Source organism: Scyliorhinus torazame, chromosome 3 (assembly GCF_047496885.1).
Source record: "Scyliorhinus torazame isolate Kashiwa2021f chromosome 3, sScyTor2.1, whole genome shotgun sequence".
Lineage (NCBI taxonomy): Eukaryota > Metazoa > Chordata > Chondrichthyes > Carcharhiniformes > Scyliorhinidae > Scyliorhinus > Scyliorhinus torazame.
The window spans coordinates 101030395-101057335 of record NC_092709.1 but is presented as its reverse complement, the minus strand read 5'-3'; the positions used below and the strand labels follow the sequence as shown (position 1 = coordinate 101057335).

The following is a 26941-nucleotide window of genomic DNA, read 5'->3' as shown; positions in this document are numbered from 1 at the left end:
CTACTCCTATTATCATCACGTTGAACAATGACAGAAACTAATTGTGGCTACTATACAGCCTAATTTCTGTTAAAAACTCTCAATCGCCCTCAGCCAACGCACTGTTACAGAGAATATAAATCCAGCAGGCACGCACAACGTGTGCAATGAGGAGGAGTCTGGACCCGGGTTTCAAAGGCGAGTTGCAAACTATTGAAGCGTCACCTTTGATCTTCGTGCTGTTTTTCCAATGCCTCAATTAGTTTTACTGCCTTGTATTCCCACCCTGACACTTTCCCTCTTCATTGCCTGAGCCATAAGCTGCCCGCCGCCCGTCAATTGGGCGTGGAGAACTGCACCCAGAGACAAGTTAGTCAAAGATCTCCTGAAAAATAAATTACATCTATTGGGGGATTTGGCGCATTAAAAACACTCACACGCACATTGTGAAATACGCGTTCCCGTTTAGTTAAAAAGATCAACGTTATTCCTATTAACCGAACCCTAAATTTGCCCAGGATTTAAATGGAATGATCATTCCTGAAGAAAAGTGACAGGAGTTTTAACCAGCCAACAAAAAGAAAACTCAACCCTTGACGCCTCGCGCCTGCTGAAAGTATTCTCTCCCAATGAGCTGGAGGGAGTGAGGGATAGTAGACACCCCGGGGGGAAGTCGCCACCTTTTACCTGCTGAGGAGACGCTGCGCCGCCCGGCAGCCGGAGAGTTGTGTCTGGAGCTGGGGTCCCTGTCGATCGCCCCTCGTACCTCCTCCTCTTCCTCCTGAAGCCAGGCTTCCGCCATCATCATACGGAATATATTAGTGAGCAGAGGCAGCAGCTGCCAGCACAGCCCAATGAGAGGAACAGCGGCGAGCTGGCCAAGAGCACAGTGCGCGGCTGCAGTCAGTCAGTCCCCCACCCCCAGGCAGGCTAACATCCACCTCCTTTATTCCTACCTCAGCACTACACCGGAGGAAGTGGCTACCTTTCACCGACTTCCGAAATAGTCCTCTGCCAACAGGAAACTCGGAAGCTGAACTAAGACAAAAGGTGGCGGTAGCGACTTTGGCGACCGGGACTTCCATCCAGTCCAAACCGTGGCAGTCAGCTGAGTAGCTTTTTCTAAATAATTGGCCGAGATTTATCTTTGATTGTGACTTTAGCACAACGAAAGAAAAAAAAATCACAATGTGCTGTTCTCTGTGTGAAGTAACACATTTATGGTTACAATGACTCACAGAACAAGTTGTCTTGTGTGGGGAAACAAACCTTTGGAGGGACAGGCAGTTTTTCGTGCAGTCGGTAAATGGTCTCAACGTTTTCAGCAAGCACGCCTGCTGCCCACCAGAGTTTGTGGGGTCAGTGTGCTGGCAGGCACGCTGCATACACTGTGATGGGTGCAGCTGGCATCCAGCTGGCTTCAACCATGTAAGCGGGAAAGCTGGTGGGAGAGATATTTCCCTGGCCACTCTAATCCTGGCCACAATAAGTGTCATCTCCCGCCTTCCATGATGTGGACTACCAGTAGTGAGCACAGAGATATGTGAGGTCCTGACTGAGCCACACAAGTAGGAGCACCTGGCATTCAGTTCTCCTGCCCTTAGCTTTGCCTGACAATTGGGCAGTACATAGTTAGCACTGCTGCCTCATGGCGCCCAGGTCCCAGGTTCGATCCTGGCTCTGGGTCACCGTCCGTGTGGAGTTTGCACATTCTCCCCATGTTTGCGTGGGTTTTGCCCCCACAACCCAAAGATGTGCAGGGTAGGTGGATTGGCCACGCTAAATTGCTCCTTAATTGGAAAAAATTAATTGGACACTAAATTTTTTGAAAAATGATACTGAGCTTTAGAAACACTTGAAAATAGTTGATGCCCCAGGTAACCCTGGTCTTCAACATTAGCAGAATTGCTTGGATTTTCAAGGCCGTTGTACTTTTAACAACTATGTTGTTGAATAATTACGATTTTTTATAAACTGCTGCATCATTCACTTTTAAAAGTGTTTTGTTTCCAGCTCCCTTCCTTCACCAAACTGCACAGAAATTATAACAGTGAAACGGGCCATTCAGCCCAACCTGTCTGTGCTGGTCTCTGATGTCTGTTGACCTCCACACAGGACTCCAAATCACATACGCCTGTTTTTTTCCATATCTCTTTTATCTCCCTTACCTTCAACCACCTATTTAACCTTAAACATTGACATGATCTTTGTTTCAATCTTGTGCATTCAGCATCAACAATTTGCATTTATATAGCATCTTTAATGTAGTAACATGTCACAAGGTGTTTCGCAAAAGAGTTATCAAACTAAATTTGACACTGAACCATAAAGAAATATCAGGGCAGCTGACCAAAAAGCTTGGTGAAAGGAGTAAGCTTTAAGGAACTTGTTAAAGTAGAAGGGGAAGGTAGAGAGACAAGGAGGCTTAGGAAGGAATTCTGGACGGTCCAAAGGAAATTGAAAGCATGGGCAGCAAGGTGGTGCAGTAGTTAGCACTGCACCTCATGGCACTGAGGACCTTGGTTCGATCCCAGTACTGGGTCACTGTCTGTGTGGAGTTTGCACATTCTCCCTGTGTCTGCATGGGTCTCACACCCATAACCCAAAGATGTGCAGGATAGGTGGATTGGCCACGCTAAGTTGCCCCTTAATTGGAAAACTTTTTTAAAACAGAAATTGAAAACATAACTGTCAATGGCGGAGCAATGAAAATTGGGTGTGCAAGAGGTGAGAATTGGAAGGTGACAGGAACATTGGTGATCAGTCATAATTACTTATAAACATGAAAACTTAATTTTCTAAGTGTGAAATCTCATTTCTTTTGAATTTAATTAATGTTGGAGATGTAAACATTTTTTTTTTCACTTTTTCAGTCTCTCTTTTTTCCTATCTTTCTTTCCAACTCTTTATTTTGCTCTCTGTACAGGTTGTAAATCTAATTTATATTACCCAGTTTAGTCCCTGCATGGTTCATTGATAGATTGAAGAGCCTCCCTGTTTGTTGCCCTGCTCACACATGTCAGACCTATGGTAGACGGCTGGTGCAGATACCTAAAGACAGCAAGTCTATGCTTTAAAACACACAAAAACACCGTGGACAACTGTCGGTGTAGCGAACAGTGAGTACTGTTCCTTCACTGCTGACTGCAAAACCCAGGCTAATATTTTGTTCTCTAAAGAAAAACTACATAAACATTTTGTTACAGCGATGTTAGTGATGGTGGTGTTATTGCAATTCACTGTGTTAGCTTGGAAACAAAAACAGTTTTGCTACTTTCAATGAACACTGTGGGTGTATAAACAAACTTCTAATATGTTCGTAGCAAAATCATGGACTTGCAATATAATAAAGTATCCAACAAGTTGCACGCAACGGAAATAAGCATTGTGGGAGAAAGATAAATGGTGATGAATCATTCAAGTAATAGGTTTTAAAGGAGAGGGATCCGGGAGAATACTTCAGATTGTGAGGCAAAGTTGATTGAAGACCTAGCACGCAAGGCAGGATGAGAAGGCTGTATGGTGGTGACCTGCAAGTGAAGCCAGAACTGGCAGAGCAAATGGCTTATGCAGGACCATAGTGTTGAAAGAGATTGGATTGGATTTGGATTTGTTTATTGTCACATGTACCGAGGTACAGCGAAAAGTATTTTTCTGCAAGCAGCTCAGACAGATCATTAAGTACATGAAAATAAAATAAAATGAAAAGATAAATACGTGATTGTAGAGACGGTGGGGGGGGGGGGGGGGGCAAGACCCTAGATCAATTCTCAGGACCAAACAAAATGACGTGTTCAGGAGCAAAATAGTGCAGATGATGAAAATATGTAATAAAAACAAAATAATGCTGGGAATATTCAATTGTCTCACAGCATCTGTGGAAAGAGAAACGTGTTCAGGTCAATGACCTTCTCACCAGAATGTATAAACTGTCATCAACCTGAAATTTAAAACTGTGTGTTAGTTTACATGTACTCAACCCAATGGTCAAGACAGTCATCAATGAGACAGTGGCCAGCAATTCCTACCTAATCTATCCTTGCAGGTTCCCTTCATCCTCCTCCTGTAATCCGTTATGATTTACAATCTACAGATTATATAACCATGCACTTGCTTTTCATCCATTGCCCTCACCCACAAAACCTTCCCCCGTGCCTTTATAATTTCAAATACTTAAAAATTTAAGTTTGCCCTGTCGTGCGAGAGAAGACATTGATGACGAAGAAACACAATCCCTCTACCTGACACATACAGCTACCAGCTCAAATACAGCTATTGCATGTAGTTTAGAAGATCGCAAAGAGTGGAATCTGAGCATGATAAGTCACTGAACACAAGTGGGCTCCAGCTAGGTTAGGGGGAAAGAATCGAGTGGGTGTCAGGTACCAGGAGTGTGGCAATGCACTGTTCTGCTGCAGAGATTTCAGACGAGAGCTTTGATGGGGTAGAGTTCTGCTGATGGTTGCATATCGAGATATGTGATGCATTGACTGGCCAACCAGAAAGTCTGCTGCCACTGCCAAAGAGCGTGAAACCTGGCTCCAACTTGGCACGAGGGCTTTGCGAAGACCTTTGAGATGGATAAAAATTGTTTCACTGTGTCTCTATTGGAACATTTCATGCTTGTTTATGAGAAAGATGTTTATAACAACAAGAATGACTTGTGTTAACATAGTGTTAACATAGCACCTTTAACATTGAGTAATGTCCCAAGGCATATCCCAAAAGTATAATCAAGACAATTCGTTCAGAACCAAAGGAGATATTGGGAGAGATGACCACAAACTAGGTCAAGGTTTAAGGACAGCTATAAGGATAGATAGGGAGATGGAGAGGCCAAGCGGTTTGCAGATGGAATTCCAAGTTGTGACACAGAATCATTATGGTGCAGCAGGCCATTCGGCCCATCGTGTCTGCACCGGCTATCCAAGTCAGCATTATGACTTTGTGCATATCCCGGCACATTTTTTTATTCAAATAACCATCTAATGCCATTTTGAATGATGCCTTGATTGAACCTTCCAGGCAGGGTATTCCAGACCCAAAGGCACATAAGCAATTGAAGGCAATTGGCTGTCCAAGGTGGGTGATGGGAGGGGAGGATGTACAAGAAGCCGAAGCAGAGTAATGATGTGTTTAGGAGGACATTGTAGGTCGGAGAAGGTTACATTGGAAGAGACAAGAACAGGAAGGAATTTAAATGCATAGATGATGATTTAAAATTTGAGGCAGAGGAAGACTAACAGCCAATGTAGGTTAAGTGGCGACAAGGGCAATATGGAAGCAAGATTCTGAGTGGATTAGAATACAGGAAAAAAATCTTTGCATGAGTTGAGGTGAAAGAAGGTGGTGGATGATAGATCAGCCAGGAGGGCATTGGAGATGTTACGAGATGGAAATAACTGATCTCTGTAATGGAGAAGCAAGGGTCAGATGCTTGGTTTTGGGCTGACTAGGACACTGAGGTTACATTTTGGTTGAGCCTCAGACAGGGGAAGCGTTGCACAGGTCAAAGAGACACAGCCTGAGTGAGACACATCCAGAGTGGCAATTTGGAACTTGGTAATTTGGTGCAGTGAGGTAATTCGGTGCAGAGTGGGAGAAGGTGCTTTGTCCCTACTGTTTTGTTCTCTCTCTTTCTTCTGTCCTGTAACTTTTAATCAGCAGGGAGAGAACCTGAGAGCATCTGAGACCCTCAGAAGGTAAGTCAGTGATTTTTACTTTTATTACCTTTTCAAATTGTGTGTGTGGGGGGGGGGGGGGCTGAAGTGACATCACAGAAAAGCTGTGACCTGATTGGCTGGTTGGGAATCTACACTAAATTTAAAAAATTAAGCATTGGTAAACTAATTAAACATAATTACTTAAATATAATTTAGAGGGGTATCAAAGCCAGAGATCGGAGAGTACTGTATTTAGCTTTCACATTTGTAGTAGAAATCTAGTGCTGGGAAACATATAGTTAACAGTAACTTTTTGAAAAAACTTTTAAATTTAATTTACTAATTAATTGCCACAATGTCAGTTAGAGGGGTGCAGTGCTCTGACTGTGAGATGTGGCAGGTCCGGGAGGCTTCCAGCGTCCCGGATGGCTTCATCTGCAGAAAGTGCACCCAACTGGAGCTCCTCACAGACCGCATGGATCGGTTTGAGCGGCAGTTGGATCCACTTAGGAGCATGCAGGTGGCGGAAAGCGTCATAGATAGCAGTTATATAAATGTGGTCACACCCAAGGTGTAGGCAGAGAAATGGGTGGCCATCAGAAAGGGCAAGCAGTCAGTGCAGGAATCCCCTGTGGTTGTCCCCCTCTCGAACAGGTAAACCCCTTTGGATACTGTCGGGGGGGATAGCCTATCAGGGGAAAACAGCAGCAGCCAGAGCAGTGGCACCACGGCGGGCTCTGATGTTCAGAAGGGGGGTTCAAAGCGCAGAAGAGCAATAGTCATAGGGGACTCTATAGTCAGCGGCACAGATAGGCGCTTCTGTGGACGTGAAAGAGACTCCAGGATGGTATGTTGCCTCCCTGGTGCCAGGGTCCAGGATGTCTCCGAACAGGTAGCGGGCATCCTGAAGAGGGAGGGCAAACAGCTGAGGTCATTGTGCATATTGGTACTAACAACATAGGCAGGAAGGGGCATGAGGTCCTGCAGCAGGAGTTCAGGGAGCTAGGCAGAAAGTTAAAAGACAGGACCTCTAGGGTTGTAATCTCGGGATTACTCCATGTGCCAGTGAGGCTAGAAATAGGAATTCATCAGGCGAATGAGGCTCCGGGAATTCTTCCACAGACCCCAAGAGGCCAACAGCGAACCCAAGCAGACTACCAATGAACCGGAACAGCAGACCGAGAGATCTGCGGTGCGGCAACCGAAGAGGAAAGAGTCGAATTGGACCCCTCCGGAAGGCCGCTGCCTTAGACTCGACATGTATGCTCAAGCCGTCAGGAGTCGCGTCAATGCCAGATTCATCAGTCGCATTCACAAGACAACCCCGAACGTCACCCAAGCACAACGCAATGCCATCCGCGCTCTCAAGACCAACCACAGCATCGTCATCAAACCAGCAGACAAAGCGGGGGCCACTGTCGTACTGAACAGAACGGACTACTGCAAAGAAGAATACCGACAACTGAACAAACAAGAACACTACAGACAGTTACCCGCAGATCCGACCAAGGAACACATCCGCCAACTTAACAGACTGATCAAGACCTTGGATCCAGATCTTCAGAGCACCCTACGTGCTCTCATCCCACGTACTCCCCGCATTGGAGATCTCTACTGCCTCCCAAAAATACATAGGGCGGCCTGGTGTGTTGGCCTTATCGTTTCAGGCAATGGGACCCTGTGTGAGAACCTCTCTGGCTACATCGAGGGCATCTTGAAACCCATCGTACAAGGTACACCCAGCTTCTGTCGCGACACGACGGACTTCCTACAGAAACTCAGCACCCATGGACCAGTTGAACCAGGAACATTCCTCGTCACAATGGACGTCTCGGCACTCTACACCAGCATCCCCCATGACGACGGCATTGCTGCAACAGCCTCAGTACTCAACACCGACAACTGCCAATCTCCAGACGCAATTCTGCAACTCATCCGCTTCATTCTGGATCACAACGTCTTCACCTTCGACAACAAGTTCTTCATCCCGACGCACGGAACAGCCATGGGGACCAAATTCGCACCCCAATACGCCAACATCTTCATGCACAAGTTTGAACAGGACCTACTCACCGCACAGGACCTTCAACCGATGTTATACACCAGATACATCGATGACATTTTTTTCCTTTGGACCCACGGCGAAGAATCACTGAAACGACTACACGATGACATTAATAAGTTCCATCCAACCATCAGACTCACCATGGACTACTCTCCAAAATCAGTTGCATTCTTGGACACACTCGTCTCCATCAAGGACGGTCACCTCAGCACTTCGCTTTACCACAAACCCACGGATAACCTCATAATGCTCCACTTCTCCAGCTTCCACCCTAAACACATTAAAGAAGCCATCCCCTATGGACAAGCGCTCCGTATACACAGGATCTGCTCAGACGAGGAGGAGCGTAACAGACATCTACAGACGTTGAAAGATGCCCTCGTACGAACGGGATATGGCACTCGACTCATCGATCGACAGTTCCAACGCGCCACAGCGAAAAACCGGACCGACCTCCTCAGAAGACAAACATGGGACACAACCGACAGAATACCCTTCGTCGTCCAGTACTTCCCCGGAGCGGAGAAACTACGTCATCTTCTTCACAGCCTTCAACACGTCATTGATGACGATGAACATCTTGCCAAGGTCATCCCCACACCCCCACTACTTGCCTTCAAACAACCGCGCAACCTCAAACGAACCATTGTTTGCAGCAAACTACCCAATCTTCAGAACAGTGACCACGACACCACACAACCCTGTCATGGCAATCTCTGCAAGACGTGCCAGATCATCGACATGGATACCACTATTACACGTGAGAACACCACCCACCAGGTACGCGGTACATACTCGTGCGACTCGGCCAACGTTGTCTACCTCATACGCTGCAGGAAAGGATGTCCCGAAGCGTGGTACATTGGCGAGACCATGCAGACGCTGCGACAACGAATGAACGGACATCGCGCAACAATCACCAGGCAGGAATGTTCCCTTCCAGTCGGGGAACACTTCAGCAGTCAAGGGCATTCAGCCTCTGATCTCCGGGTAAGCGTTCTCCAAGGCGGCCTTCAGGACCCGCGACAACGCAGAATCGCCGAGCAGAAACTTATAGCCAAGTTCCGCACACATGAGTGCGGCCTCAACCGGGACCTGGGATTCATGTCACATTACATTCATCCCCCACCATCTGGCCTGCGAAATCCAACCAACTGTCCTGGCTTGAGACAATTCACACCTCTTTAACCTAGGGTTACCCCATCTCTGGATCTGTAAAGATTTAATCACCTGCTCATGCTCGCATTCCTAGCATTGTTTGGCATCTTTGAATTTGTCTATATATGTGTTTCTGGAACAGACCTCTTCATTCACCTGAGGAAGGAGCAGCGCTCCGAAAGCTAGTGACATCGAAACAAACCTGTTGGACTTTAACCTGGTGTTGTAAGACTTCGTACTGTGCTCACCCCAGTCCAACGCCGGCATCTCCACATCATAGAAATAGGAAGATAGAGCAGCTAGCCACGTGGCTAAACAGCTGGAGGGAGGGTTTCCGTTATCTGGACCACTGGGAGCTCTTCCGGGGCAGGTGTAACCTATATAAGGACGGGTTGCATCTAAACTGGAGAGACATAAATATCCTGGCCGCGAGGTTTGCTAGCGTCACACGGGAGGGTTTAAACTAGTATGGCAGGGGGTGGGCATGGGAGCAATAGGTCAGAAGGTGAGAACTTTGAGGGAGAACTAGGGAATAGGGACAGTATGGCTCTGAGGCAGAGCAGACTAGGTGAAGTTGCTGAACACAGCGGGTCTGGTGGCCTGAAGTGCATATGTTTTAATGCAAGTAGTATTACGGGTAAGGCAGATGAACTTAGAGCTTGGATTAGTACTTGGAACTATGATGTTGTTGCCATTACAGAGACCTGGTTGAGGGAAGTGCAGGATTGGCAGCTAAACGTTCCAGGATTTAGATGTTTCAGGCGGGATAGAGGGGGATGTAAAAGGTGTGGCGGAGTTGCGCTACTGGTTAGGGAGAATATCATAGCTGTACTACGGGAGGACACTTCAGAGGGCAGTGAGGCTATATGGGTAGAGATCAGGAATAAGAAGGGTGCAGTCACAATGTTGGGGGTTTACTACAGGCCTCCCAACAGCCAGCGGGAGATAGAGGAGCAGATAGGTAGACAGATTTTGGAAAAGAGTAAAAACAACAGGGTTGTTGTGATGGGAGACTTCAACTTGCCCAATATTGACTGGGACTCACTTAGTGCCAGGGGCTTAGACGAGGCAGAGTTTGTAAGGAGCATCCAGGAGGGCTTCTTAAAACAATATGTAGACAGTCCAACTAGGGAAGGGGCTGTACTGGACCTGGTATTGGGGAATGAGCCCGGCCAAGTGGTGGAAGTTTCAGTAGGAGAGCCTTTCGGGAACAGTGACCACAATTCAGTAAGTTTTAAAGTGCTGGTGGATAAGGATAAGAGTGGTCCTAGGGTGAATGTGCTAAATTGGGGGAAGGCTAATTATAACAATATTAGGTGGGAACTGAAGAACCTAGATTGGGGGCGGATGTTTGAAGGTAAATCAGCATCTGACATGTGGGAGGCTTTCAAGTGTCAGTTGAAAGGAATTCAGGACCGGCATGTTCCTGTGAGGAAGAAAGATAAATACGGCAATTTTCAGGAACCTTGGATAACGAGAGATATTGTAGGCCTAGTCAAAAAGAAAAAGGAGGCATTTGTCAGGGCTAAAACGCTGGGAACAGACAAAGCCTGTGTGGAATACAAGGAAAGTAGGAAGGAACTTAAGCAAGGAGTCAGGAGGGCTAGAAGGGGCCACGAAAAGTCATTGGCAAATAGGGTTAAGGAAAATCCCAAGGCTTTTTACACGTACATAAAACGCAAGAGGGTAGCCAGGTAAAGGGTTGGCCCACTGAAGGATGGGCAAAGGAATCTATGTGTGGAGCCAGAGGAAATGGGCGAGGTACTAAATGAATACTTTGCATCAGTATTCACCAAAGAGAAGGAATTGGTAGATGTTGAGTCTGGAGAAGGGTGTGTAGGTAGCCAAAAGGACGAGGTGTTGGGCGTCTTAAAAAATATTAAGGTAGATAAGTCCCCAGGGCCTGATGGGATCTACCCCAGAATACTGAAGGAGGCTAGAGAGGAAATTGCTGAAGCCTTGACCAAAATCTTTGGATCCTCACTGTCTTCAGGTGATGTCCCGGAGGAATAGCCAATGTTGTTCCTCTGTTTAAGAAGGGTCGCAAGGATAATCCAGGGAACTACAGGCCAGTGAGCCTTACGTCAGTTTTAGGGAAATTACTGGAGAGAATTCTTCGAGACAGGATCTACTCCCATTTGGAAGCAAATGGACGTATTAGTGAGGGGCAGCATGGTTTTGTGAAGGGGAGGTCGTGTCTCACTAACTTGATAGAGTTTTTCGAGGAGGTCACCAAGATGATTGATGCAGGTAGGGCAGTGGATGTTGTCTATATGGACTTCAGTAAGGCCTTTGACAAGGTCCCTCATGGTAGACTAGTACAAAAGGTAAAGTCACACGGGATCAGGGGTGAGCTGGCAAGGTGGATACAGAACTGGCTAGGTCATAGAAGGCAGAGAGTAGCAATGGAAGGATGCTTTTCTAATTGGAGGGCTGTGACCAGTGGTGTTCCACAGGGACCAGTGCTGGGACCTTTTCTGTTTGTAGTATATATAAATGATTTGGAGGAAAATGTAACTGGTCTGATCAGTAAGTTTGCAGACGACACAAAGGTTGGTGGAATTGCGGATAGCGATGAGGACTGTCAGAGGATACAGCAGGATGTAGGTTGTTTGGAGACTTGGGCGGAGAGATGGCAGATGGAGTTTAATCCGGACAAATGTGAGGTAATGCATTTTGGAAGGTCTAATGCAGGTAGGGAATATACAGTGAATGGTAGAACCCTCAAGAGTATTGAAAGTCAGAGAGATCTAGGTGTACAGGTCCACAGGACACTGAAAGGGGCAACACAGGTGGAAAAGGTAGTCAAGAAGGCATAAGGCATGCTTGCCTTCATTGGCCGGGGCATTGAGTATAAGAATTGGCAAGTCATGTTGCAGCTGTATAGAACCTTAGTTAGGCCACACTTGGAGTATAGTGTTCAATTCTGGTCGCCACACTATCAGAAGGATGTGGAGGCTTTAGAGAGGGTGCAGAAGAGATTTACCAGAATGTTGGCTGGTATGGAGGGCATTAGCTATGAGGAGCGGTTGAATAAACTCGGTTTGTTCTCACTGGAACGACGGAGGTTGAGGGGCGACCTGGTAGAGGTCTACAAAATTATGAGGGGCATAGACAGAGTGGATAGTCAGAGGCTTTTCCCAGGGTAGAGGGATCAAATACTAGGGGGCATAGGTTTAAGGTGCGAGGGGCAAAGTTTAGAGTAGATGTACGAGGCAAGTTTTTTCGCAGAGGGTAGTGGAACTCCCTCCCGGAGGAGGTGGTGGAAGCAGGGACGATAGTGACATTTAAGGGGCATCTTGACAAATACATGAATAGGATGGGAATAGAGGGATACGGACCCAGGAAGTGTAGAAGATTGTAGTTTAGTCGGGCAGCATGGTCGGCACGGGCTTGGAGGGCTGAAGGGCCTGTTCCTGTGCTGTACGAGACGGCTCGCACTGTTTCAGTATTTTTAAGTGTGTCTTGTCCTGAATATTCGGTTTAAAAAAAAAAGAGGGAGTCACACATGGTGACAAATTGTAAAGGGAGAATTGGCACTGAAGGACAGACATACTAACAGACGAGATATTAAACCAAGATAGTAACAGACACTGTGCTTGATCCATAGAACCCCAGAAGCTCCAGGAAAAGAGACGAAACGGAAAGGAAGAGACAAAAAGAGAAAGAACAATGAGGACATCCCCTGTGTTGATCACCACCATTATGATGTGTATTCAGTTGCGCGCGAACCCCCTGACCCCAACCCCCCCCCCCCCCCCGGCTGTTAATGATTCACTTCCCCATAGCACCCAGAGCCCGGTAACAGGCAACACCACACCATCATGGTGTGATAAGCTCATAACATGGTACTCCCTTCCCTACGTAGTCGAATCCCTATTAGTGTTGGCGATACTCTGCAGCATCGTGCAGACTATCCGCATGAGGAAATGGCGAAGGAGAGCCTTCCGCGCTAGCACCCCGGTATACAGAATGAGATCCCCTATTTTCGGTTTTCACCAGGCCCCCGAACCCTTTGATCTACAATAAAGACCATTTGTGTTGCATCTTTTGTAAATAAAGACATGGAAATATTGTACTGCCATGCCAGGAAAAATGTAAATGCTGCTTTTATTTTGTATTGTTTAGGAAGTTAATATGACAGAATGTTTAGGGGGTATAGTTTATTGAGGACAGTTAGAGGTACCGTTTTTTAAAATTTTGTAATGCATGTCCCTGTTTTGACATAGCGCCACTTAGAATGTTCGTTAAAACTTTTCATTGCATAGTTATGGTCAGTGTAGACGCCATGGGAGAGTGCTCGCTGGGTCAGGGAATGAAGACAACGCAGTTATGTGATCCTTCACGCTTCGCGTAGGGATCACAAGGAGGGGGTATAGCCACCTATGTTGGCCACTTCCCGACTTAAAATGGAGAACCACAAAGACTGAAGGGAAATTCAGCCAACACAGGCAAAGACTAGCAAGTGCAGAAATCATGTGTATTGAAACTTGCAAAAACCAGACAGCACTGAAACCAGCAGCCATCTGCATAGTAATGAGCAATTACAAGACACAATTGCAACACTCAATGTAAATAAAGCCAAGCCAGACTCCTCGGCGCCAGCAGGAGCCAAGACAAAGGAAGGCCAACGGACATTTCGGGACCGCCCAGCGATCAGGGAACAACTCCAGTATTGGAGAAATCGATCCAAATGATCGGAACGCAGTCCAATCATTTGGAACCAGGTACGGTGTCCACCCCGAAGGGCGGGAAGCCCCTGGGGACTATAAAGTAAAGCCCCCAAGTTCAAATCGACCTTCTTTGGCAGGGTCACTCAGCAACTTGAACCAACCCTTGACAGTGACCTGCCTCGCTGCCTCCAACCAAGTAAGTCTTAAGTCAACGCTCGCTACGAGATAGGCGCTCCTAGCTACCAGTCCATACCAGCTTTGAATCCTGCAGACTCAGGACCTGAACGAAAGGCCATTTGTTCCCCTGACCTGGTGGGCCAGTCCCGAAGCTAAGTATTGGCCTTTTAGTGATAGGAATAGCCTAGAAAGTAGAGTTTATGCATGAGTAGTGATTTACTGTGAATAATAAATGTGCTTTGATTTGAATCTTACTAATTGTTGTGTTGAGTTATTGATCATTACTTGAACTTGAACCTCGTGGCGGTATCATAAAGATACCTGGCGACTCTAGAGCAAAGGTTAAACAAACAGAACAAATTACGATTTAAGCGCCAACCAAAAGTTAGCAACAACATGCAGTGGCTCACACTGGGGTATAGTTACACAGACAGTGGTTCACGCTGGGTATAGTTGCACAGACAGGTTCACGCTGGGGTATATTTGCACAGGCTGTGGTTTACACTAGGGATAGTGGCACAGACTGTGATGACCATTCTATGTATAAAAGTCAATGAGAAATTCTATCTTGTGTGAACGTTATATCGCGGCTCAATCCCATCCCTATTTGTTACCCATACAATGCATTTTAATTTTTAGTTGGAGTTGTAGGAAAATGAGCTGATTCTTTTCCCTCATTAGCCAAAGTCATTGAGCTGACTGGAGTGTCGCTCAGGTTGTTTCAGTTTCAGTGAGCTAAATTACCACATGATGAGGGCTTTCCTGGTACATACAGTTCAGCTGAGAGTATTTTGTGCATTTGAGATTATTCAGAATAGTAGGAGGAAAATGATATGGCGCCAAACAGACCTTTGGCAATTTAGCAGGGCAGGCAGCCCTGAGCATCAAGGGAACGACACGGTGGCACAGTGGTGAGCCTCACAGTGCCAACGACCTGGGTTCGATTCTGGCCTAAGTGACTTGTGGAACTTGCACGTTCCCCCTCCTGTGTGGCTTTCTTCTGGGTGCTCAGGTTTCCTCCCACAGTCCAAATATATGCAGGTTAGGTGGATTGGCCATGCTAAATTGCCCCTTTGTGTCCAAAGATGTGCAGGTTAGGTGATGTTATGGGGATGGGTGGGGGAGTGAGACTAGGTTGGGTGCTCGTTTGGAGGGCTGTTACAGGTTCGATGGGCCGATTGGCCTCCTTCTGCATGGTAGAGATTTTATGGACATGCGAGCCATGGAATAAACAGTTTGTGGCACTGTCTGTCTCAGGGGAAGCTATGTAGTCAGCATAGAGCCACTAAAAGTGGTGATTCATGAACTTTTCACCCATGGCTAATAATCATGCACAGTCAGCTGTGGAGCAAATGACAAAAACTCCAATGACTTGAGCACATAATTCAGGCTAATAGTTCTCAAACTTTTTGGTTGAAGGACTCTTTTCAAAATGGGTTAATAAACACGAACCACCCCCATTTAAATTATAATATATACTATATTATATAATAGCCTTGCTGAAAAAAGAGACATATTATCGAAGCTTCTCAGCTTGGACTCATCAGGATAACAACGCAAGATGAACCAACAGACAAGGGAACAACAATTAGTGCTGCATGAGATGACAGTGCTGATTGGTTGGAAAGGGGACTCGTGCAGTTGGGTTCAATTTTAATGACACCATGTTTGCCCAAATATATTGTGTTGCCATGGGATTCCCTCTCTGCCCGGCTCTTGCATTAGGGAAGGTGGTAGCATAGTTGTATTGTCACTGGACTAGTAAACCAGAGACCCGGAGTAATGTTCTGGGGACCCAGGTTCAAACTGCACATGGTGAAATTTAAATTCCATGGATGTGTGAAATTTAAAAAGTCTAATTTTGACCATGAAACCATTGTCGATTGTCGTAAAACAGCATCTGGTTCACTAATGTCTTTTAGGGAAGGAAACCTACCGTCCTTACCCGGTCTGGCCTACATGTGACTCCAGATCCACAGCAATGTAGTTGACTCTAACTGCCCCCTCAAGGGCAATTAGGGATGGGCAATAAATACTGGCACAGCCTGTCACACACATGTCCCTTGAACAAAAAAAAACATATTTGTTGGTTTCCACAGCAAATATATCTTTGATGGGATGACACCTGACCTCCCTATGTTCTATCCCTTGTAAATTTCCCATAAGTAGATGATGAGCTCACTATATTTATATCTGCAGCTGCATGTAAGAACTTCCTTTCACACCTTAATGGGCTCCATCCTGTGCTCCAATTTACCATTGAAATGGTGCAGTCAAATGAGCTCTCTCTCCTTGACGTACGCGTTGAGAAATCTGCCAACTGGTTTTCTACTATTGTCTACGCAAACCTACCCTCGCTAACCAACATACAGATTTCTACAGTTCCACGCACCATAAGATTATCCTGATCAGAAGTCTTGTAAATAGGGCCCGAGCCATTTGCTCAACCATACAAGCTTGTTGCTAGGACGCATCAAGGCTATCCAGCGGGATAATGGCTAGCCTGATCAGATCATTGCTCGCTGCGCATCATGAAAACTTTTGATTGAGTTGAAGGCCCACTTTTGGCCTTGGAAAATGGCCAGTCTACCTCAGATTTCACTGGAAGGGCAAGGTGTTTCAAAAAATTTTTATTAAAAAAAAATAATAATTTTTATTAAATGTTTTCATAAAATATCAATAACGAAATGAAAAAGAAACCCAACAGGGTTAAGTAAAAAACACAGTCCAGAAAAACAACCCTCCATACCCCCTTCCCCCCTGTACATAAATAATAAATTAACATTAACCCCCCGACTTAATGCAACAAGTATATACACCACCTCAGACCCTCCAGTGTAAATAACAAAAACAAAAAAAAATAAAGTGACCCTTCCCCCCCCCCCCCCCGCCCCCCGAGTTGCTGCTACCATTGACCAATGTCTACCGCTCTGCCAGGAAGTCTAAGAACGGTTGCCACCGCCTAAGGAACCCTTGAATCGACCCTCTCAAGGCGAATTTCACCCTCTCCAACTTAATAAACCCCGCCATATCATTGATCCAGGATTCCACTCTTGGGGGCCTCGCATCCTTCCACTGAAGAAGAATCCTTCGCCGGGCTACCAGGGATGCAAAGGCCAGAATTCCGGCCTCTTTTGCCTCCTGCGCTCCCGGCTCCTCTGCCACCCCAAATATTGCGAGCCCCCAGCCTGGCTTGATGCTGGATCCTATCACCCTCGACACGGTCCTCGCTACGCCCAGAACATATGGGTGTGGTTTGCTGGGCACCCTGAGCACCTAACACACCTGTCCTCACCCCCAAAAAACCGACTCATCCTTGTCCCGGTCATGTGTGCCCTGTGCATCACCTTAAATTGTATGAGGCTGAGCCTCGCGCACGTTGAGGAAGGGTTCACCCTGCCCACGTCCCTTCCTCAATTTCCTCTCCCAACTCCTCCTCCCACTTACCTTTTACCTCCACCACCGAGGCCTCCTCCTCCTCCTGCATCACCTGGTAAGTTTCTGAGATCTTCCCCACTCCCACCCACCCCCCCCCGAGAGCACCCTGTCCTGTACTGTGTGTGGCAGTAGCCGTGGGAATTCCACCACCTGCCGTCTGGCGAACGCCCTTATCTGTAAGTACCTGAAGGTGTTCCCCGGGGGGGAGCCCGTACTTCTCCTCCAGCTCACACAGGCTCGCGAACTTCCCGTCCACAAACAGGTCCCCCAGCTTTCGTATCCCTGCCTTGTGCCACCCCGCAAACCCTCCACCTGTTCTTCCTGGGGCGAACCGGTGGTTCCCCTGTAATGGGGTCCACGCTGAGGCCCCAACTTCCCCCTATGCCGCCTCCACTGCCCCCAAATTTTGAGGGCAGCCACCACCACCGGGCTTGTGGTATACCTCGTTGGAGGGAGCGGCAGCGGCGCCGTTGCCAGCGCCCCCAGACTCGTACCCACACAAGACACCGTCTCCAGCCTCTTCCATGCAGCCCCCTCCCCCTCCATCATCCACTTGCGCACCATCGTCGCATTGGCGGCCCAGTAGTACCCACAGAGGTTGGGCAGCGCCAGCCCCCCCCCTATCTCTACTCCGCTCCAGGAACACCCTTCTCACCCTTGGAGTCTCTCGCGCCCACACAAACCCCATTATACTCCTGTTAACCCGCCTGAAAAAAGCCTTCGGGATAAACACGGGGAGGCACTGGAACAGGAACAAAAACCTTGGGAGCACCGTCATTTTGATTGACTGCACCCTACCCGCCAGGGACAGCGGCAACGCGTTCCACCTCTTGAACTCCTCCTCCATTTGCTCCACCAGTCTTGTAAAGTTAAGCCTATCAGGGCCCCCCAGCTCCTGGCCACCTGGACCCCCAAATATCTGAAGCTCCTCTCCGCCTTTTTTAGTGGGAGCTCGCCAATCCCCCTCTCCTGGTCCCCTGGATGAACTACGAACAGCGTGCTCTTCCCCATGTTGAGCTTGTACCCCGAAAAGTCCCCGAATTCCCTAAGAATCCTCATTACCTCCGGCATTCCTCCCACCGGGTCCGCCACATACAGCAGCAGGTCGTCCGCATAAAGTGACACCATATGCTCCTCCCCACCATGCACCAACCCCCTCCAGTTCCTCGACTCTCTCAGTGCCATAGCCAGGGGTTCAATCGCCAGTGCGAAGTGCAGGGGGGACAGGGGACACCCCTGTCTCGTCCCTCGGTGCAACTGAAAGTACTCGGACCTCCTCCTGTTTGTGGCCACACTCGCCATCGGGACCTCATCCAACAGCCTAACCCACCTGACAAACCCCTCCCCAAGCCCGAACCTCTTCAGCACCTCCCACAGGTACCCCCACTCTACCCTATCGAAGGCTTTCTCAGCGTCCATCGCCACCACTATCTCCGCCTCCCCTTCCCTCGCCGGCATCATGATAACGTTCAAAAGCCTCCGCACATTCGCGTTCAACTGCCTCCCCTTCACAAACCCCGTCTGGTATTCATGGATGATCTGCGGCACTCAATCCTCGTGGCTAAGACCTTCGCCAGAACCTTGGCATCTACATTTAGCAAGGAAATCGGTCTGTAAGACCCAGACTGCAGGGGATCCTTGTCCCGCTTCAGGATCAAGGAGATCAGTGCCTGGGACATCGTCGAGGGTAAAGTCCCCCCCCTCCCTTGCCTCATTGAAGGTCCTAACTAACAGCGGGCCCAACAGGTCCATATATTTTTTATAGAATTCGACCGGGAAACCGTCCGGCCCCGGTGCCTTCCCCGCCTGCTTGCTTCCTATCCCTTTGATCAGCTCCTCCAGCCCAATCGGGGCCCCCACTCCCGCCACCAGACCCTCTTCCACCTTTGGAAACCTCAATTGGTCCAGGAAACGGCCCATCCCTCCCTCCTCCCGTGGGGGCTCGGCTCAGTACAATTCCTCGTAGAAGTCCCTGAATACCTCATTGATGCCAACCCCACACCGCACCACGCTCCCTCCCCTGTCCTTAACTCCCCCGATCTCCCTAGCTGCGTCCCGCTTCCGAAGCTGATGCGCCAGCTTCTGGCTTGCCTTTTCCCCATACTCGTAGACCGCCCCCTGGGCCTTCCTCCACTGCACCTCCGCCTTCCTGGTGGTCACCAGGTCGAATTCGGCCTGGAGGATACGCCTCTTCCTCAACAATCCTTCCTCAGGCTCCTCCGCATACCTCCTGTCTACCCTCACCATCTCCCCCACCAGCCTCTCCCTCTCCCTCCGCTCCTGGTGGGCCCTAATGGAGATCAGCTCTCCCCTCACCACTGCCTTCAGTGCCTCCCATACCATCCCCACTCGGACCTCCCCGTTGTCATTGGTCTCCAGGTATCTCTCTATACTTCCTCGGACCCACTCGCTTACCTCCTCGTCCGCCAACAGCCCCACCTCCAAGCACCACAGCGGGCGCTGGTCCCTCTCCTCCCCATCTCCAAGCCCACCCAATGCAAGGCGTGGTCCGAAATGGCTATTGCCAAATACTCAGTATACTCTACTCTCGCTATCAACGCCCTACTCAAGATGAAAAAGTCGATTCGGGAATAAGCCTTATGGACATGTGAGAAGAATGAAAATTCCCGAGCCCCCGGCTTTGCAAATCTCCAAGGATCCACCCCTCCCATCTGGTCCATAAACCCCCTCAGCACTCTAGCCGCCACCGGCTTCCTACCCGTCCTAGACCTGGAGCGATCCAGTGCCGGATCCAGCACCGTGTTAAAGTCTCCCCCCCATTATCAGGCCGCCCACTTCCAAGTCTGGGATCCGACCCAACATACGCCGCATAAAACCCGCATCGTCCCAGTTCGGGACATACACATTGACCAGTACCACCCTCTCTCCCTACAACTTACCACTTACCATTATGTACCTGCCGCCATTATCTGCCACAATGCTTGACGCATCAAACGATACCTTCTTTCCCACCAAGATTGCCACCCCTCGATTTTTGGCATCCAACCCAGAGTGAAACACCTGACCTACCCACCCTTTCCTCAGTCTTACCAGGTCTGCCATCTTCAAGTGTGTCTCCTGGAGCATAACCACATCTGCCTTGAGCCCTTTCAGGTGCGCGAACACGCGGGCCCGCTTAACCGGCCCATTCAGTCCCCTTACATTCCAGGTTATCAGCCGGATCAGGGGGCTACCCGCCGACTAGCCATGGCCCCTCCTCGGCCAGCCACGCGCCCGCACCCCACACCCGGCCCGTTCCCCACAGCAGCATACCCCCGTCTCGACCCCCCTCACTCGCTCCAGCTCCTCCTTGACCATAGCAGCAGCAACTCGATTACCCCTCCCCCACCCCCAAAACCCGGCTAGGACCCATCCAGCTGATTTACTCCCCCATTGCACTTCCGCACGTCAGCTGACTCCTGCTGACCCCGGCCACTCCAGTCTCTCCTTCGACTCCTCCCGTTGTGTGGCACACCCTCCTCTCCCGTCCCCATCCATAGGCTCTCCCCCTCCTCCTTCTGTTCTAAGCAGGGGAAACAACCCTCGCTTCCCCGCCCCAGCCCGGCCCCCTCCAGTCTTCAGCGCGGGAAAAAGCCCGCGCTTTCCACCTACCAAGCCTCGCCACCTCTGACGCAGCTCCTTTTACAGGCCCGGTCCCCTCACCCGGGCCTCTCCCTCCCCCGCGGGGCCCTATCTCACCTCCAAGAGCCCCCCCGACCAACCCAACCAAAACAGTGCCCAGCCCGCCACAGCCACCCTCACCGACCCAAAAGAGAAAAAACACAAAGAAAAAGAAACCCGGAGCAATACAAAGGCCCCCCCCCTCGAAACAAAAATAAACATAGCCTATCAACCGAAGTCCCCAATCACACGTCCCGACCCTCAATCTGTGTCCAACTTCTCGGCCTGAACAAAGGCCCACGCCTCCTCCGGAGACTCAAAATAATGGTGCCGGTCCTTGTAGGTAACCCACAGTCGCGCCGGCTGCAACATGCCAAACTTCACCCCCTTCCTCTGCAGCACCGCCTTCGCTCGATTGTACCCGGCCCTCCTCTTCGCTACCTCCGCACTCCAGTCCTGATATATCCGAACCTCCGCGTTCTCCCACCTGCTGCTCCTCTCCTTCTTGGCCCACCTGAGCACACACTCCCGATCGACGAACCGATGGAACCTCACCAGCGCCGCCCGCGAAGGCTCGTTAGCCTTGGGCCTCCTCACCAGCACTCGATGGGCCCCTTCCAGCTCCAGCGGCCCCTGGAAGGACCCCGCTCCCATCAGCGAGTTCAGCATGGTGACCACATAGGCCCCCACGTCCGGCCCCTCCAGCCCCTCCGGGAGGCCCAGAATCCGCAGATTCTTCCGCCTCGACCGATTCTCCATCTCTTCGAACCGCTCCTGCCATTTCTTGTGGAGCGCCTCGTGCGCCTCCACCTTTACCGCCAGGCCTAAGATCTCGTCCTCATTGTCAGAGATCTTTTGTCGAGCCTCTCGGATCGCCACCCCCTGGGCCGTCTGTGTCTCCAGCAGCTTATCAATAGACAACTTCATCGGCTCTACCAGGTCTGTTTTCGTCTCTCTGAAGCAGCGCTGGATACCCTCCTGCTGCTCTTCCGCCCACTGCATCCACACTGCCTGGTCTCCGCCCGCCACCATTTTGTCCTTCTTCCCTTGCACCTTCTTCGGGTGCACCACCACCTTTTTTGTCGCCCCGCTCCTAGTTGAAGCCATATACTGATGGGGAGCTGTTGTAGACTCCTTCCCATACCGGGAAACGTCAAAAAAGTGCCGTTGGGGGCCCTGAAAAAAGCCCAAAAGTCCGTTTTTGGGGAGCCGCCGAATGTGCGACTTAGCTCCGCATAGCCGCAACCGGATGTCCGTGTTTCAAAAATTTGAGCAACAGGTGAAGCTAGCCGTTTCATGCTGTTACAATGCAATAGTCCGTTAACCGGATGCTACCATCAAGACAAAAAGACATTCTGCCTATCATACAAATGGATAATGAGGTATATGAATTTTAGTTTAGGTGTGATGCCAGATATGTCTTTTGTTCATCCCAAAGACTGGAGAATTGTATCAAACATCATGTCGCTTCGGCCGCTCACATCAGGCAAAGTACTTACCCAGCCTGTGCTTTCAAAACTCAAAACATTGGCCGGGATTCTCCAATCCGAGTTCGCCCCGTTACCGCTTCCAGCGAGAATGGAGAATTTGGCACTCAGCCAAATCTCCATTCACTGCAGCAGGACCGGAGATTCCCGTCATAGTGTTCAACATTGGATATGATTCCGTAATTGGACAACACTTGCTAAACAATCCTGATTGTGCTAAGAGTTGCACTCCTAGCCAATTTAAGATTATTAGCTGGACTCATAGTATAATTCGCTTACGCATTCTACAAACCATTTATTTCACACAAAGGACCTCGTCCTTTGCAGACAGTTCCATGCATTGTGTCTTTTCCAACTAAATAAAAACTTGGAGGACCACCATTCCCTTGTTCAGTCCCCACAGAAATACTGTAACCAATAAGTGTCGACCTGCCTGGTTTGAATTTGAAACAAAAGCTCAGCAGTTCACTGTTCTCTGCTGCATTTGCCAGGACAATGAGCCCACTTGCCAACACATCAGATCTTCTCATGCAGTCTAAATTGTTGTTCGCTTTGCTGTTGATGCTTGAGCTAGGACAATGTGTGTAATATTTGCTTTTGGACGAGACTTAAAACAGGCAATATCGGATTGGCCTCCTATTGTACACCTGACCACAACTTTCCCATTCCATTAACTTAGTGCAAAGGGAAAATCAGGCAGGGTGTATCAGAAGCAGTCAATCATAGTTTGCTTGTTTTACCCCATCCCGAAAGTTCAAATTACTGCTGGTGACTGGAGGAAGACTATTCAATTGCAGGGGAAAACTCTGCTGATCTTCCCCATTTCAGGCTACTAGACTAGAAGGGCTTAAGGTTCATAAGGAGGAGGTGTTAACAATTCTGGAAAGGGTGAAAATAGATAAGTCCCCTGGGCTGGATGGGATTTATCCTAGGATTCTCTGGGAAGCTAGGGAGGAGATTGCTGAGCCTATGGCTTTGATCGTTAAGTCATCTTTGTCAACAGGAATAGTGCCAGAAGACTGGAGGATAGCAAATGTTGTCCCCTTGTTCAAGAAGGGGAGTAGAGACAGCCCCGGTAACTATAGACCAGTGAGCCTTACTTCTGTTGTGGGCAAAATCTTGGAAAGGTTTATCAGAGATAGGATGTATAATCATCTGGAAAGGAATAATTTGATTAGACATAGTCAACAAGGTTTCGTGAAGGGTAGGTCGTGCCTCACAAACCTTATTGAGTTCTTTGAGAAGGTGACCAAACAGGTGGATGAGGGTAAAGCAGTTGATGTGGTGTATATGGATTTCAGTAAAGTGTTTGATAAGGTTCCCCACGGTAGGCTACTGCAGAAAATACGGAAGCATGGGATTCAGGGAGATTTAGCAGTTTGGATCAGAAATTGGCTAGCTGGAAGAAGACAAAGGGTGGTGGTTGATGGGAAGGGTTCAGACTGGAGTCCAGTTACTAGTGGTGTACCACAAGGATCTGTTTGGGGCCACTGCTGTTTGTCATTTTTATAAATGACCTGGAGGAGGGCGTAGAAGGATGGGTGAGTAAATTTGCAGATGACACTAAAGTCGGTGGCGTTGTGGACAGTGCGGAAGGATGTTACAAGTTACAGAGGGACATAGATAAGCTGCAGCACTGGGCTGAGAGGTAGCAAATGGAGTTTAATGCAGAAAAGTGTGAGGTGATTCATTTTGGAAGGAATAACAGGAAAACAGAGTACTGGGCTATGGTAAGATTCTTGGCAGTGTGGATGAGCAGAGAGATCTCGGTGTCCATGTACATAGATCCCTGAAAGTTGCCACTCAGGTTGAGAGGGTTGTTAAGAAGGCGTACAGTGTGTTAGCTTTTATTGGTAGAGGGATTGAGTTTCGGAGCCATGAGGTCATGTTGCAGCTGTATAAAACTCTGGTGCGGCCGCATTTGGAATATTGCGTGCAATTCTGGTCGCCGCATTATAGGAAGGATGTGGAAGCATTGGAAAGGGTGCAGAGGAGATTTACCAGAATGTTGCCTGGTATGGAGGGAAGATCTTATGAGGAAAGGCTGAGGGACTTGAGGCTGTTTTCGTTAGAGAGAAGAAGGTTAAGAGGTGACTTAATTGAGGCATACAAGATGATCAGAGGATTGGATAGGGTGGACAGTGAGAGCCTTTTTCCTCGGATGGTGATGTCTAGCACGAGGGGACATAGCTTTAAATTGAGGGGAGATAGATATAAGACAGATGTCAGAGGTAGGTTCTTTACTCAGAGAGTAGTAAGGGCGTGGAATGCCCTGCCTGCAACAGTAGTGGACTCGCCAACACGAAGGGCATTCAAATGGTCATTGGATAGACATATGAACAATAAGGGAATAGTGTAGATGGGCTTTAGAGTGGTTTCACAGGTCAGCGCAACATCGAGGGCCGAAGGGCCTGTACTGCGCTGTGATGTTCTATGTTCTATGACAATGCACATAATAATAATCTTTATTGTCACAAGTAGGCTTACATTAACACTCCAATGAAGTTACTGTGAAAATCCCCTAGTTGCCAAATTATGGCACCTGTTCGGGTACACTGAGGGAGAATTCAGAATGTCCAATTCACCTAACAAGCATGTCTTTCGGGACTTGTGGGAGGAAACCGGAGCATCCAGAGGAAACCCACGCAGACACAGAGAGAGCGTGCAGACTCCGCGCAGAGAGTGACTCAAGCCGGGAATCGAACCTGGGACCCTGGTGCTGTGAAGCAACAGTGCTAACCACTGTGTTACCGTGCCGCGGAGCAGGAACATTGGGCGATTCTTCCCTCCAATACCAGGAAGATAATTACAACTGTGGCATTCCTAACAGTTCAATTCAGATGCCCAAATTGTGGGAATGAAATTCGAAAATCAAACCAGTTGAAGCATTGAATTTATCTTGGAAACCATTTCTGTCAAAAGATCAATGTAGATTTTCTTTCTATATAATGTATAGGATGTCCATTCCAAAGGCTCACATGAGAATCAATTTTCCTGTATCTTTCAGGCCAATGTTATGTTTGAAGTAACATCCAAACAACAGAAGATGGTGAAAAATTCCATGTGACTCTTATATTGTTAGAGCTCCCCCCTGTGACTCTAATGATTATTACTACCCTAGGAGGCAGCTCTCCCAATCAGTATGGGGAAAGGGAGAAAATGTGCTCCTGCTGGCCAGGCCCACAAAGAGGCATTTCAGAAATCAATATCTCACCTTCATTATGGCCTAACCTTATATGCCAAACTTTGTTGCCTGAGCTGAGTTACCAAATCTCCTTTAGATTATAATAAATGTGTTATGCATTGTGGCACACTTCTGGCATTGTCAAGAGACTTCAGACTCTGTCAGGGACAAGAAGGTGTTTCTTAATAAAGACTAACTTGGTACAGGAGGTTTTGCAACCCGAGGCTGCCCTGGAGCAGAGCTCCAGTACTTTACATGGCTTCCAGATGCAATAGTGTGTGAGAGAGGGGCTGGTTTAGCACACTGGGCTAAATAGCTGGCTTGTAATGCAGGACAAGGCAGCAGCGCAGGTTCAATTCCCGTACCAGCCTCCCCAAACAGGCGCCGGAATGTGGCGACTAGGGGATTTTCATAGTACCTTCATTGAAGCCTGCTCGTGGCAATAAGTGATTATTATTATTATTAGAGGACTCCGTTCCCTGGGGTGATCATTCATTCTTGGTTCCCATTGGTCCCACAAGTCAGGAGTGCTTAAGTGGGGTGCTCTTTCCAAGGGCCGGTGCAGACTCGATGGGCCGAATGGCCTCCTTCTGAACTGTAAATTCAATGATTCTATGAGGTAACCCTCTAATGCTATACTCTCTTAAAGAGACAGATGTTACAAATGCTACACTCCTCCCCCTTTACATTTTTTTAATACAATCTTCAAAATCGATTTACTCAAACCCACATTCTAAATAAACATTATACACACAAGTTAAATATTTGTAAATCGATGTGACAGTTGTTCACTGTTGAGGCCTTGAGGCTTACGTTTAACATAACACTTCTACTAGTAGGTTTCAACTATACACAGTTCCAAAACTGGTCTTGTATGGGATTCTTCCATATAGGCTTGCTGCTTTCCGAAGTCTGTCCTCGACTCTGCGCTGAGCAAGGGCTACATTCTTCTCTCTGCAGACGATATCACTCCCCAATTCTCTGCTGATCCTTTTCTCTGTCACACACCTTACTCTGCAATGTATGCAGGTACCATTATCACAATACAACACAGTCTTATGGCTTGGCAGCTCATTCGCAAATTTGGCCTATTCTTGTGAAGGAAGGGTCATGTTGCTCTGTTTCTGGTATTTAAGTTTTGTAATAAATTTCCTTCACTTTCTATTCAGCATCTTTTCCATCGACCATGTTATCATATTGGTTCTTTTTAAAAATAACTTTAGAGTACCCAATTATTTTTTCCAATTAAGGGGCAATTTAGTGTGGCCAATCCACCTAATCTGCTTATCTTTGGGTTGTGGGGGTGAAACCCACGCAGACACGGGGAGAATGTGCAAACTCCACACAGCCCGGGGCCGGGATGGAGCCCGGGGCCGGGATGGAACCCGGGTCCTCAGCGCCATTGGCAGCAGTGCCGGCCTATCATATTGGTTCTTGTACATTTCTATTAGTGTGACCATTCCACTATCTTGTTCTGGGATGTATAATTTCAGTTT

At 48.3% G+C, this 26941-nt stretch overlaps 1 protein-coding gene across 2 annotated transcripts in view; it reads right to left on the bottom strand.

Moving 5' to 3' along the window:
* sh3d19 (SH3 domain containing 19) overlaps positions 1-26941 on the bottom strand; it is a 342707-nt gene that overhangs the window by 269994 nt on the left and 45772 nt on the right. Inside the window, exon 1 of one of the 2 annotated variants that reach the window (XM_072496063.1) lies at positions 667-985. The exons of the other annotated variant lie outside the window; for it this stretch is intronic. Coding sequence (XP_072352164.1) covers positions 667-787 — 121 coding nt within the window. The 5' untranslated portion in view covers positions 788-985. Of the gene's footprint in view, positions 1-666; positions 986-26941 lie in introns of those variants that run through there. 2 annotated transcript variants of the gene reach the window in all.